Here is a 15,457-nt window from a genome sequence, read left to right on the forward strand (position 1 = left end):
AAGGGAAAAGAGCCCATTTCTATTTGACCAGGAACTTTATAGTCACAGCAGAATATAAAAATTACCTGTGGCTCACCCTCATGAAAAGAGACTAGTTAGGGAGGTATCATGCTCAGTCTTCTTTCTAATATAGGAATATATAATCTTTTAAGTGGAGTACCTGTAATTTCACCAGATGTACATACAGAATATTCTCAATGATTTAGAGTTCTTCTGCATGAATATCCCACTTCACTTTTGAAGCAATCTGTTTTTGTCTGAGTGTTGATTATATTTTACTAAATAAATACTCATTATTACAGCCTACTGTGTTTAGCACTCTGCTTTGAGGCACCTGGTAGCAATGTCTTTTTCTTATACCTATCATGAATATATTCTAAGACAGTACAGTAAGTTTGGGTTCCCTGTAGTTTGATCAGTTACATTGCTTGGGACCAAGAAGTTACCCTTTTCATGAATGCAGCACCTTTTTTTAGACCAAGGACTATCAAGCTCAGTCAGGAAGGGACACCCCACTGCTGGTGTGCGGCTCTAAGACTGAACACCTAAACTCCAGTTCAGTCATACACAGGCACATCACTTCCTCCTTCCCTGCGCCTCTTTTAAATTCTCCATTGGTGACAACAGAGACTTTTTATAAGCCTGTCATCGAGGAGAGATTATGGTGGAGGGGAAGACCACAGGGTTTGGAGAAGGATTAGCTCTTTAACAGAGCTTTCTACCATCTCTGATTCATTGCTGGATTGTTTTGCAGCATCCTCCCAACATTAGGATTTTTAAAAATAGTTTTCGTACTGTCATATAAATCCCAAGACTACCTCAAGGATGTGGCTCTCTTTGGCTACATTTGTGAGTGCATGTAAAAATTTGGGGGTGATGCAATAGAAATGGCAGTAATGGCATAGTCCACTCTTTTAGGATTCTACCATCTCATTTTGTTACCTATGAGGACCAGGCCTTGGGTGCATTGCTGTCTTGCTTTCAATTCAATATGAAGCTATAACCTACACTATAAACCAGAGCAAGCTATTACACTTGAGACTTATATCTGTGTCCTGTAGATGGGACTTAATGGTTGATTGCTCTTCATCTCCCCCATACCAACCCTCCCTCCCCAGATGAAAGCCTAATTTCCTTCCTGTTACCTGGCTTCATTTTTGTATGAAAGCATCCAATCACCTTGAGCCCTCACCTGCAGTCTGGAATAGTACAAAGTTCATCTCACCTGCCATTGCAGAAATTAGTTTTTGCCTTTGTAGCTCAATACTATTGACTAAAATTAGATTCTTCCCCACCCCTTTTCCATTGCAAGGGCATTGGTACAGGGTGTTAAGCAGAAACTTTCACATAAATAGGAGTACATAAGTGTACTCTTACAGAATATGGTATGGGAGGCAATAAAATAAAACTGCAGCTACTTCAATCTGAGCTGAAAAATCTTCAGGTAGATTAGCTTTTTTAAGTGCTCTGATTTTGAAGAAACTTTACCAGGTGTCTTAACACTATTTTGTGCCTCTAAGTAATGAATGAGGGCTTTCATCAAGATTTTTTTAATCAAGTCATTTTCTGGATTTGTAATACTGGGCTACATCTATTTCTCCAAAATAGCTTCCTTCATGCAGCTGCGCATTCAAGAAATTGTGAGTGACTGTTCCAAGCAGAAGTTTGGCATTGTCAAAATGGATTGCTTACCATTCTGTAACAGCACCATGTGGGTAATGGTGCAGTACTCTACTGTATATGTCAGGAGTGAGGAATCTCAGGCCAGAAATGAATTTTAATTTTCCCTCATTCATCAACACAACTGCAGTAAAAGTCTGAAACCAATTAACAGATTCTACCAGGTGTGCTTGATTTTTCATCAGAACCTTTCAAATTAGAACAACCCCAAGTTTAATAGTCTAGGCTTTATTTCCTTCAATTTTTAAAAAATATAAAAAACGAGTTCTCTGATTACAATTACTATTATCTGGTAGAAGGGAGGACTTATTCTTGCTATCACTTTCTTTAAAATTTCACACAAAAAGTTTCTTCAAGAAGAATTGATAATTTCATATAATACAGATTAAAAACTATGCACAGCTGTAAAAGTACTGGCACTCACTGCTTTTGATCAAATAATACCAATGAACACTTGATAAGAATTCAACAGATCACTGCTGGTCAACATGCGAATATTTTTGCTTTGAAATAAAGGATAAAGATTTTAGCTTCTGAGAATGCAAGGGTTTACTTGTCAATGCCCCATTTTTTCTGCAAGATTTTCTTTTGGTCCTAGGCTGCTTACATTTTGAATTTTCATGGTCAGGTAAGGGGCAAGCTACAGCTGTGCTGGGTGACAATGACTTTGGAGGAGTCATTTTGACACCTGATCGGATTTTTGAAAAGCTTCTGGAACATGATAGGGACCTCTGTGTGCCTACATTGCTTGATTCTAAAGTTACTGGAGCTTTGAAGCACTTGCAGGATGTTTGTGAGTGCTTTGTAGATGAATGTATCGAGGATGATACTCCAGAACTCCACTTATTATTGTGATAGTGCTGGCAAGTACATTTTGATATATCGGCTTCCTTCAGACAATGACCATTACTGTGAAAATCATCAAAATCTGCCTGGGTATTTGAAATATCAGATTGCTTTGGTTGGAATACACCTTTTGAGGAGCTAGTGCGATTGTTAATACATGTAATGGGAGAAACAGTCTCCTTTATCCTTTCTCTTAATATAGTCAAGTGCTGTAATCTTTCCATTTCCAGTAGACGAGAAATTATTTTATCTAGTGATTCATCAAGTGGAGGATTTAAGGATAATTTCCAGTCATCCCACTTTGATAAAGACATTTTTTGTAAATCCAAGGTATTAAATGGTGGAGGAAGAAAATCAGGGTAGGAATACGTATCTCTCTCAATCGAAGACGAAGTTCCATCTTTATTTTCTATAGGTTCTGGTTTTAGGTTAAGGTTCACATTTTTGAAGTATTTCAGCAAAGCTTTACTTTTTTCACTCTCAGATACATCTTTTTCTTCTACTGAAAGCTTGTCTTCCCCATTGCCACTTCCTCTTTTCAAATGCCATTTTAATATGGAAACCATGTCATCACTACTACTGTGTGTAGCAGGATAAGATTCAGAAGTAGTGGCTTCATTGGCTTTTTTGAAAAAATCCCCATCTCCATTTCTGCAGTAGTTCTCCGATGTTGTCTTCTGACTTCCAGGATAAGAAACGGGGTGATAGCTCTTCATAAAAGAATGTACCAGAGGATTAGTGTTGATGAAGTTTGAAGAAGCATTACTGGAGCCACACGGCATTTCTACCAAAGGCTTACTGAGGTCTCTAAAAGAAAAAGAGAGACTGGACTAATGCAAAAATGTCATGTTGCACCTCTACTGGCCAATTGATAGTGACAACAGTCACTACACAGAAAAAAATAATAGGTATTTTTCAGTAATAGTGACCAATGCAGCCTGAAGTTAGTATTTTCGGCAAATTAATACTCAAAATTTGACTGACTAGAAGTAGGTTCCAGACAAATAAAATATGACTGATGTATAGTTCTATAGACTGATCTATAGTTTGCCACCAATGGGTGTAGTGATTACTACCGTATAAACCTTTTAAACAGAGATTTGATTAATCCACTGCCTGCTAGTTACGGAAACAATGCAGCCAAATTTTTAAACACATTTTACAAACTTTTCCAAAATACAACCATAATAACCTTCAATCTGGATCACAGTCCAGTGAAAAGGGAGGCTCCCGGTGCTACTATAGGAGGATTTAAGAGTTTCAAAGCTTAATGCGGCAATCTGCCAGTGGTGAAAGACGTAATGTTGGACACATCATTCCATTCCAAAGCTCTGCCAGACTTACTCCTCTTCCTGTTCCTTATTTTTTGAAAGAAAACAATTTCCATCTCATTGGTATGAATGGGAAGAGAATTATATATGGCAGCTCCAGGTTTAACATATATTTCCTCCAATGATGAGGAAATTAGACCTTTCCGATAGCAGCCTAATTTCACAAGTCTTCCCCTCCCTAACTAATAATATTAGAGGATTCACTGGAAGTGAAACCACCTAACCCGACTGCCACATCCAGTTTGGGAGGGCTCACAACTGCTTCTTGAGATAAAGACATTGGGAGCCACAAACATAACTCCTTGACCCTGGTTAGATGGAAATCTGTGGGATGCGACTTTTGCTGCATTATAACCAAGAATACGTAGAAATACATGCCAAACTATCTATCTATTGGTTACAGATAGTTTGGCACATACTTGTTTTGATTGGTCTCTATTATACCCTGATAGGAACTTTTTGACTGGTCCCTGTAAACGGCAGAATATTGATTTGGTGGACTTTTGTTCTGAAGCAGCAGTATATATGCTACAGGTAGGTAGCAAATGAAAAAGAACGTACGAGGGGCATTCAATGTATTCTCGGTATCAGCATGAAGAAAAAGGAATAATAAATTGAGATAATTTTTATTTTTCAATGTAATCCCCCATAACTTCAATACACTTATTACATCTAGAAATTAACTTTTCAATTCCCTGTAAAAAAATACCCTTCCTCCTTGTCTAAAAAATGTGCATTAACTGCCACCTTGAGCTCTTCATCGTCGGAAAATTGCTTTCCACGAAGATCTTTTTTTAAATTCGGGAATAGGTAGTTAATGCAAGTTTCTCAATTTTTTTCACATTTTCTTCTGGAGTGGCAGTAACCAGCCCACCTGAGCGAGGGTCGTCTTCAATGGTTTCTCTGCCCCTTTTAAATTCACTTGACCACTTTTGAACAGTAGATAATGAAGGTGCAGAGTCCTGGGAAATGGCCACCATCTCTTCATGAATGATTTTTTGACTTTTCCTTGTTTTGTAAGGAACTTAATCACAGCGTGGTGCTCGATTTTCTTCAACATTGTCGCATCAGTCCTTATGGTCGTCTTTCACTGAGGATTACTAGGGAACTAATCATCACACTTATTTGAAATTTTATTTATTTAAACTATTTATATGCTGTCCTGTTCACAAAAAGGCTCAGGACGGCTTAAAGCATAAAATATAACATAAATAAATTCCCGACCCAATTTTGCATGTATACCCTCAGATAATGTCATTAGCTAATGAAATAATTAAATTACCCACATCAATAGCAAATCAACCCGATACCGAGAATACATTGAACACCCCTTGTAGAGCACAGTAAAAATCTTTCCACTTTTTTGTTGATTACTAGTTAAGTGAAAATTTGATTTAGCACAAATTTGCCCATGAATGTCTATTAGGGTTTATTAAAGTAAAATGGTAAATATTAATGTCCATGCATCATGCAAATATGTGAAATCAATTATACAATTATACCTCAACATTTTAAAATCAAGATGATAAAGGTGTGGAAAAATTAGTTTTTTCCTTAATGCTAAAAAATGGAAACACAATTAGAGGGTGACAATTCTGTGGACTTTACTATATACAGAAGAAATAGAATAATTGAATTGCTTATCTACTGAAAATCCGCACCTGACAAACCATTATTTGCAGCTAAATTCATCCCCACAGATGCTTTTTGTTAAAAAAAGAAAGTGCTCTTCCTTTATTACTCTTTTAAATTCACTGCTGATATAACATAGTTTTATTCACAGATGTATATAACTAAACACACTAAGTTCTGAGTTCTGAGTACTATTTTACTAATTACACTTTTACATAAATGCCTCCAAAGAAATAATTCCAAAGGATTTTCAATCAGGGAAAAAACATGTTATGTCAAGATTAGCTCTTGATGGTCATGATTAAGCTGGCTTGGAGCTTCTCCAATAAGAAGTCCACTCCCGCTTGTTCCATGACAGCCAATGCTGTCCTGTTAGAAGCAAATGGAACAGTATCTGTAAAAACTACTCAAATGTTCCTTTCAGCCTTTTGCCAACTTTAACAAGAAAAAAATACTCAAAAATATAGTGTGAGACATGCAAGGCAGTTATTCTGGTCCAAATGTTTAGGATCAATATGCTCATATGACACAATAAATATACACAGTTCCCTACCTTCTTTATAGAATAAGGTAAAGGTAAAGGTTTCCCTTGACATTAAGTCCAGTCATGCCTGACTCTAGGAGGCAGTGCTCATCTCCGTTTCCTAGCCAAGGGAGCCAGTGTTTGTCTGTAGACAGTCTCCGTGGTCATGTGGCTGGCATGATTAAACACCGAGGTGCACGGAACGCTGTTACCTGCTCACCGAAGTGGTACCTTTTTATCTACTTGCATTGGCATGCTTTTGAACTGCAAGGTTTGCAGGAGCTGGGACAGAGCAACAGGAACTCACCCCATTATGCAGATTCGAACCTGCGACCTTTCGATCAACCAGCCCAGCAGCACAGCAATTTAAACCCCTGCGCCACCTGCAGTCCCTTCTTTATAGAATAGCACAGAATAAATGCATGTGGGTATTTTCTTCTGAATGGAACACCACCTGATAAAATTAGTCTGTTACAAAGAAGGTAGACTGAAGTGGATTAGACATCTGGATTATATTATTTTATTCTAAATGTGGAGTGTCATATATTCTCCATATTAAAAATTACACAATTTTCTACACTCTTTGAATATTATAATATCTTTGTTATGCAACTTTTGAGCTAATGAATCTGCATTTGTTAAACCAATCAGTGCCAAGATACATTGGTTCCCACCCTGCATGAGCCTATATATTTTACAGTCCTATAAAGCTCAAGTCCTGCTCGTCGTTTTTGCAAACCAAGGTAAGATATGTATAGATATATTTGGGCAATATATATATTGCCCAAACAAACAGATATTGCATTTCCTTCTAGTATAGAAAACACATGAAGAGCAGCATGGGACATCAAACAGGAAGGAATGAAACAAAGCAATGAAGAATTGCAACAGAGAAGTGATGGTACATACCTGCCCTAAAGCTGATGTTTGGCATTCTCTTTTTTATAAATGAAATAGCTGACTCAGGCTTATTTTGGCCTGCTTACCCACCTATTATGTTTAATTTCATTTCATTGCCTTACTTGCTCACTGAGGTATTGCCTTGATTCTGTGCGCAGCTCCAGGAATGAAATGGCCCTTGTCTGCTTCTATTTGCATTGAGCTGAAATAAACAAAACATTTTCAGCAAAACTGCCATTCATTCAAAGTCCAGAACAAGCACTGAAAATTTTAAAGCAAATTGTATTATTAAAAATACCTGTGCCGTCCTACTATTTTTTGACAAGTTAAGAGCAGCCAACTGTTCCATTGCAGCTTTGTAATGGTCCTATAAGGAAAAAGAGTTTGTGCTGCATTTAGATTGCAAAATAAAAATCCTGAAATTTAATCACAAGTTTTTGCAAAATTTTTTTTCCATAAACTAATATAACACCCACCTGTGGGATCCTCAGACATTCCAGCAAAATGGAAGTTCTTTATCAAAGCATTAATATGTGACCGTATAATTCAGTTTTTTAAAAACCTGGCTGGCAACTTGAGACAGGAGCCATATACAAGCATCAAAGAGGAAGTACAGATGTCAAGTGATGTTGTTCCATGTTACAATGTTCATTTAGTCTTTAACCCCGCTATGTTACGCTATCAACTAAACTGCAATGTTTTCAACCACTTGAGGCCTCCTTGAATGAGCCATGCCAAAGTGTGAGCCAAACAACATTGCTAAATAAAGCCAGACTTAAAGCTTGACCAGTAGTGCAGAGATCATGGATTCAGGAGTCTCAAAGATCCAGAACTAAGTATTTCTAGTTTTGACATTAAACACGGTGATTTTGAAATGATTCTGTGAGAATATAAATGGAACACTATCTATGTAACTCCTGCAGACAGTTCATAGCATTGTGAGCATAGCTGTACTTAACCCTACTTGCTGGACCATCCTTGGTAATAGTTAGTTCAGTTATCCAGTTTTATGTACGATATGATCATATTTTAATATGAGTATCAAATATTCATTCAGATAGCTCAGTCTGAACAAGAGAAATACCCAGTGAAATGCTGAGTTAATCAGCTGACCTGCATTCAGACAGCAGCCTTATGCATTTTTCGGTTGTTTGGTGTTTAATCAAAAGTGCCCAAAGCTGAACTGGACAATGAAAAAGTAAAAAGTTGCACAGAATTTGCCAGCAGGAACATTGTTCAATCCTATTTGAGCTTGCTGCTTGTGCTAACTCCACTGATTTCCCAAATCTGCCATTTGGACTAAAGGAGATCCACACCAGTCCTTGAGTGGCTTTGTAAGTGTTTAGAATGCTAAAATTAATGTAACTAAAACCTGACACATTCTCCAAATAGAAATTCTCTTAGTTAAGCATATGGAGTTAAGTCTTATATTTACACAGGCATTTGTGTGATCTTGGTAAAGCTTTAATTCTAAGTATAATGGGTTGGTTCCATGCTGTGTCACACACAGGCATACAAGGATTAAATTATGACCCACATAAGTTCCACTGATTCCAATTGATCTGTGCATGATTAAGTCTGGACCCAACGCAAAGGGGTAATTTTCCAAATAAACATGCATACAATTGCACTGTAAGGCATGCAACCAAAAGCCCAGCCCTTTTCTAAAGGGATCTGGTAAAGTATATAACCCTTTGATTCACACTTAGGTCAGTTAACACCTGAATTTGATACATGGAAATAAGAACTAGAACCCAAAACCTAGTACAGGTTGCTACAAAATATCAAGGGAATGTGTATTTTGCTCTTACCTTGTAAAATGTACTTGTAAGAACACCTATAAAAGACAAAGGGCTTCAGTTTTGCTTACATGTATGATTTTAAAATTTCACAGCATACAGAATGTCTGCACTTGCTCTCACCTCCTGTACCAATTTTATCTTCTGGTGAATTAAATTTCTTTTCAGCCGAACAATTACTTTCCAAACCACAGGTGTGTGATGTCTGTAATGATATTTTTTTAGTTACATTATGGCAAATAAGTAGAAACTAAACTATATGTTGCTATTGTAGTTAAGGTATATATGTTATGGAAAGTGTTCAAAGCAATTGTGTAAGGTACAAGGTTAACCATATTAAGCAGTACAGCCAACTACAGAAATTAACTTTTTTACTGTATATATTGTTAATGCAGGGATGCAGGTGGCACAGTGGTTTAAACTGCTGTGCTGCTGGGCTGGTTGATCAAAAGGTCGCTGGTTCGAATCTGCACAACGGGGTGAGCTCCCGTGCTTTGTCCCAGCTTCCGTCAACCTTGCAGTCTGAAAGCATGCAAATGCACGTAGATAAAAAGGTACCACTTTGGTGGGAAGGTAACAGCGTTCGGTGCACTTCGATGTTTAGTCATGCCGGCCACATGACCACAGAGACTGTCTGCAGACAAATGCTGGCTCCCTCGGCTAGGAAACGGAGATGAGCACCGTCCCCTAGAGTCAGGCATGACTGAATTTAACGTCAAGGAGAAACCTTTACTTTACTTTTTATTGTTAATGCAATGCACAGCACAAAGTCTAGAGGGCCACTGGATTTTTCAGAGTTTCAGTTTGAATACTGGAAAATAGCTCTGACCTAGGATTTCACACTTAAAGCATGTTCCCCCGCTCCCCGTGTGCGCACACACACTCACACAGAAACACAGAGTGTGGAAAGAACCACACCAACTTTCCTGAGGTCTCAAAAGTGAATTCAAGGAAGGGGTTGGGGAGGGGGTGCAGAGGGCAGGAGACTGGCACCATCAAGTTGTGAGATACCCTGTGGATGCCTCAACCTCATGTAATGCTCTGAAACATTAGGCAACTGAAATCTGCAACTTAGCAGGGTAGAAAAGTGCAGAGGTGACCTACATCTCCACACTCCTCCTGTGTTGCATAAGGTACCAGTAGTGGTTTATGGCATCCCATTGGATTGCGTCCTAAGCAAACAAAATTCTGCTCCTTCAGTGAGATCTTCATAGGAGTTGAGATCCTTTTCTTTAGTAATTTTCACTAGGAAGCACAATTCAACTGGAGAACACATCCTAATATAACCAAAACATGTTTGATTAATGGAGATTAATTACACTATGTTATAGGTCAAGAGCATCCATAACAACCAAGATCTAAAGAGTTAAGCTTTGGGGTTGCATGCACTCTAAGATTTTATGTCCTCTACTCTACCTGTTTCCTGCTGTTGAGCTTTAAATCCCCATAAAAATCCTAGAGGTAGGGTAAAATTCTAGGTTGATCCAGCCTACCTAGTGGTTATTATCTTGGAGTCTCAGCATTTAATCTATTACTGGAGTTAGGCTAACAGGAAACAATGTAAGTATATAGAAAATTAAATTCAATAGTAGTAATCCCTTCTATAAAATGGTTTTTTTTCCTTGCCTTCCAAGACAGTCCAACTTTTTATATTTCAAGGGCCACATGAGGGCTTTGACAGAGAATTCAGGAGTTGCACAATGAATTAAACAAGGGAGAATTAATTTAAGATGATTTTAGGACTAACTGAATGAAAAAAATGCTTTGGGGACCTGTAATCTCTGCAGAGATCAAAGCAGTTCAAGGACAATGACTGCCCCTCTGCTGAGGCCCATCCCTTTCGTCCCTGTTTCTTCCACTCAGAAACCCTCCCATGTGATCCACCTGGCCTCTCCTTCCTTCTTGGGATTAGCATGCTGGGCTTCTTGTACTTAAGCTGTTGGATCTTCCACAGTACTGCCTGCTCCTGAGCACCTTTGCATTTGTCAGCTGGAGCTATGCAAGGCATGCTTGGGCAAGCTCTTCCAAAGCCACCAGCCCAACCTCAAGCAGGATGGGTCAGTGGCCTCAGGATTGCTCACTGCAATCATGCCCATGACATCACTGGGATTCAGACAATGGGGGAATACAGGGACTCTGAGTCATAGAACAAGGCCTTAGGGGCAGCATGTGGCCCACAGTTTGGACCACCCTAGGTTAGACAAATTAACCATTTAAAAATGCTTAATTCCTTGAAAATATGCTGCATATATGCAATAATAAATATATGTTGTCACTGAACATACCGAAAAGGTAGGCTTTTTTTGCAACATTTGTACTGATTTACTTTGTATAGAGTTGTACCACTGACCTGAGATATGCTATTATTCTTAATATGACACTCATAACCACTTGATCAAAAATCAGAGAACACACTAAGGATACAGTATGTGTATTAAAAAATTGGTCCTTTGGCTAAATGCTAATATACCTGGTGAGAAAAGCTGCTCAGTGAGAGACTGGTTCCATAAATGGCAGGCATAAAGTCTTTTTTCCCCACTAAATTGGCAGACCTGTTGGTTGTGCTTCCCCTGACAAGCCTGTATGGGAACAGGGATTAAGAATATCACAGAAAGAATTGAGACGGACAGCAAAGATGAGTGGGCTAAAGGCAACAAAGCAACTTAATAGCAGCTTAGGGATGCCAAGACATATTCCACTAGAGTTAATATAAAGCTAAAATATAAAGATAGGATTATGAAATCTTATCAGTCTATTCATTTGAGCTATCCAATCAAGTGTCCCTCAGAAAGCCCTCGCAATATTCATCTGGGTTGACTTAGCTGAACGTTGCCAGTTGAGCAATGTTTTTCTTTGAAAATAACTGAAAACTGACAAAAGCGAAAAAAAAAAAGGAAACAGTACAGATGAAAAGGTTAGGACACAGGAGAAAAAAACACCATCTGGAATGGTGTAGTTTGCTTGTTTTAAGAACACTATGTCCCTGCATGCACGAAAGGAGGGTGTGTGGGATAAACCTTCCTGTGGGTGACAAGTCATGTTTTCTTTGAGGCAACAACACAAAGGATAGAGGTTGCATTACAGCAATGCAGAGAGGATGTCCTCCAAAAGATGAAATATACTTTTTCAAAGATTTAGTAACTAGTTGGGTACTACTATGGAGAAAATACAAGGTGTGGCTGCAGCTTGTAGCTCACTTTGTTTTTTGTGGCAATGCCAAACTTATGTTCACAGTGGATGCAGTTGCTATGAAAGTTAATATTAGTAAAATACCATAATAGTATCTATAAAAATGATATGGACATTGGGGAGGACCTGTGTTGTGTCAGAGATACTATCCAATAGGTGGCAATCGCACAAATGCCTTTCATATGCACAATCATAATGGGTCACATTTCCCAAGCATATTGTCATCCATGACACCTTGCCAGCACTTGCTATTTGTACATACGAATATGCTGAAGGTAATTAAGTGAAGCCATTTTTAATCAAATGTATATCCTAACCAATGGATGTGCTTTTCCTTACAATAGATGATTTTGCACCTGGTATTTATAAATCCATGCAAAGCACTTTACCTGTATGCTACACAGAAAAATTTAGTGGACAGGTGTGCTGCGCGCTACCGCAGGTATAAATGTAGGCATACCAAGGAGCTAAAATTGGCCACAACTTCCCACTGTGTGCACATAAACACGTTTGCCAGCACATAATATGCAAAGCAAGTGGCCTACAGGCCAAGGAAATATAAAACTGATTTAAACTGGAGGAGCGGGAAGGTCCCACTCTTGGCGGGAGCTTGGAAGTTTGCGGGGAACCCGAAGTACTGGTTTTTTTCATTGCTATCTAGTCCAGCAGCCATCATGCTCTTTGTCCGCTCCGGAAAAAGGCCACTGCCTGGGAAAGGGTCGGGAGGAAAACAAGACAGGGAAGAGAGCTAGTGTGAAAGGCAGGATCAGTACAGAGAAAGGGGCCCGGTGGGGGGAGGGGGTACTGGAAAGGCGGTTCACTCGCGTGAGCGACTCCGCCCGTCGACCCGAGGCCTTCTCCCTCCGCCTCCATTACTCCCCTACCCTGGGAAGCCTCCGAAACTCGCCCGCGTTTCTTTCGCAGGAGGAGAAGCGGGTGCTGCTCCACTGCCCGCAGGGAACATGACGAGTCGGGACGCGGGGGGCAGAGCCTCGGACGAGGAGGTCCCTGCGCTCGCGCCTCGATCTTCAGCGCGTTACGGAAAGCCAGTCGCCATGGGAACAAGTCGCGCCGAGGAGACGGTCTCCTCAGGGACAAGGCCGCAGTAGTGGCCAAGGGACTCCCTTCCCCGCTTCCAGCTCCCTTCTGCATGCCGTCCTATATCTTGTCGCCCCCGGCCTCTCCCTTTCCCATTGAGGTTTACACTTCCGACATGTTTGCGTCGTCCCTCCTTGCCATGTATTTTGATAGGAGGGCGGCCTTGGGAACAGAAGAGCGCCCAAAGCGAGGCGGGAGTTTCTCAGGGTCTCCGCTTAGGCCTGAGAAGAGTGACCCTTCTTACTAAGCTTACTAAGCCTTCTTACTAAGCCAGCAAGGGTGTGCCGGGACAAGCGCTTGCCTTTTCTCTGTTCTCCGCTAACTATTTCGTCCACGCGCTGGAAGAGCCTTATTCTTCATACGGTTTTGGCTGCAAAGGTATACTTAACTATGGAGGAGTAAGCCTCATTGCACCTAATGGGATTTGTTTCTGAATAAAGGCTCAAGAACTGAGGGACCAAGCTAAAAGTTGCAGCTCACATCCCGTGATCAGATCACCTGCTGCTTGTATTGATTATTTTGCTTGCTGCTGCTTTTTCTATCTAAACATGCATAAGATGGCATTCAGAAATGTAATCAGGGCAGACAAGGGGATGGGTCCAAATATGACTGGAGAAGGATTGCTAGCTCTTTCCCCTGTGCCACTGACCTCTGAGCCATAGAGTTGGCATGGATGCTATTAATCTTGCAAAAGCAGAGCAACAAGTAAGATCACAGATTTCACTGTGGGGTTTGATAAGAGGAACTAATTTGAAATATCAGTACTTGTTTATTTACATCACGTGTCAACCGCTTCAGACTTCTCTTTCCCCTCTGAGTTTAGCAGTAGTTGGCAGGGAGGGGGTCCCAGAAACAATATGTTGCTCCTGTTGTCAAATGGAAGTATTTTAGGGGTCCTTCCACTTGAATGCGCAATTACAACAGGTCAGCTCTTGATAGAGATGAAAATCTCAAGAACTGGCTTGTAGATATGGACCAACACAGCAGTCTGCACTTCTGTATCTTAAAATGTACCACATCACTACTCATGTCTGCTTGGAAACAAACTAGACATGCTAATTTTAGCAACTTTATTCTTATGTGTGAGTGTTAGAACAAACTTGAGGTGCAGCTTGCTGGTTTGCTCAGCATCCCCACTCTCTACCACGGTAGGTGGCATCCAACCCAGCTATGGCACTAGAAGTGATGCAAGACAGATGTTGGGTTATTTCAGATAAGAGGCCAGGCCAAAGTGTAAAGCACTTCAAGCAAATGAGCCCATATTGTGCCTTTATTGCTCCCCTCTTCCTGGTCCCTGGATAAAGGAGACTAGTACCTATGAAGGAGACAAGTAGAGCAAGGAAACAGTGCGGGAGGGAAGGACTGAACACCCCAAGCATCACTCCGGACCTTGCACCTGCTTTAAGATTAAAAGTTCAATGCCTACTCAGAAGTGTCGTTGAATTCAATGGGGCTTACTGCTTTGCTATTTCTGCAGATTTGTAATCTTACAGCTCATGTCCAGTTTAATATTAGCCAAGCCAACTACTTTTTGTTTCCTAGTTCCATTGATGTAAAATTGGTACTGTAACACTCTTGGCATATTTAAAGTATCGCACAATAAATCCTTATTTTCAGAATATTTAAAACTTACATGATAGCATTATCAGAATATGGTTGATCCTCTTCAGCCTGAATTTTTCTCAAGAGTTTTCTTCTGGAATAAAAAGTTGGTCTAAAAGTATTCAGCTTAGGTAATCCACATTTTATATTCATTCTTTGCACATATGTGAACTCTTTTTCGTCTGTGGACCAGTTAATGTAATTACAAGCAGAATTGCCACTTTCTGGAGAGGACACAACAGTTGCTTTTGGTAGATAAAGTGGTAGTTGCTTTAATGTCATAATTAGAATAGGTTTGTCTAGTATTTGACAGAAAAATTATATTTTGAGGTCTATTTAGATAATCAGCTTTATATTTGACTGTATATTTCAACAAAGCCCTCATAAAATAAGTTCATTTCATAACACAGTGGCTTGTGGTTGTAGTGAATTGTAAATGCTCACTTAAACACAATGCTTTCTTCATAGTCTAGAGATAATAACATAAGACTGTGGAAAAAATATAGTAAAACTAAGCAGTGCTCAGAAATACCACTTAATTGTCTTGGTTCACTGAACTCACAGTGTTATTTTAAGCGCTTCTGTAAGGGCACTTTGTCAAAGCTTGGCATTTCAGAATTTTAATGTGTCATCAATCACCAGATCATTATGACTCATATTCAAACTGCATCACATGGAGTTCTTTGAATCTTGATACTTTGTTTACCCCTTCCCTACAATCCAAAGCAGGTCAGAGTGCAAGAAAGTCATTCAAAAAGGCACCACTTAACCCTTCCCTTTATGGTATATATCCAGTTCAAAATAATTCATCTACATGGAGATAGACAAAACCCTCCTCTTCCATATATTGTTTCTCT

The 15,457-nt window shown here is 39.6% G+C and overlaps 1 protein-coding gene across 1 annotated transcript; it reads right to left on the minus strand.

Annotated features, from left to right (window-relative positions):
- Positions 1–1,883: 1,883 nt before the first annotated feature.
- On the minus strand, positions 1,884–15,012 carry FAM217A (family with sequence similarity 217 member A). The gene is made up of 7 exons (XM_044424534.1): positions 14,632–15,012; positions 11,182–11,290; positions 8,835–8,916; positions 8,724–8,749; positions 7,211–7,279; positions 7,035–7,114; positions 1,884–3,333 (listed from the first exon to the last, which is right to left on the minus strand). Exons 1-7 carry the CDS (start codon positions 14,880–14,882, stop codon positions 2,154–2,156), a joined length of 1,797 nt encoding a protein of 598 aa, XP_044280469.1. The 5' UTR covers positions 14,883–15,012; the 3' UTR covers positions 1,884–2,153.
- Between the last annotated feature and the right edge of the window lie 445 nt (positions 15,013–15,457).

This window comes from Varanus komodoensis, unplaced genomic scaffold (genome assembly GCF_004798865.1).
Source record: "Varanus komodoensis strain SLA01 unplaced genomic scaffold, ASM479886v1 scaffold14_3, whole genome shotgun sequence".
NCBI lineage: Eukaryota > Metazoa > Chordata > Lepidosauria > Squamata > Varanidae > Varanus > Varanus komodoensis.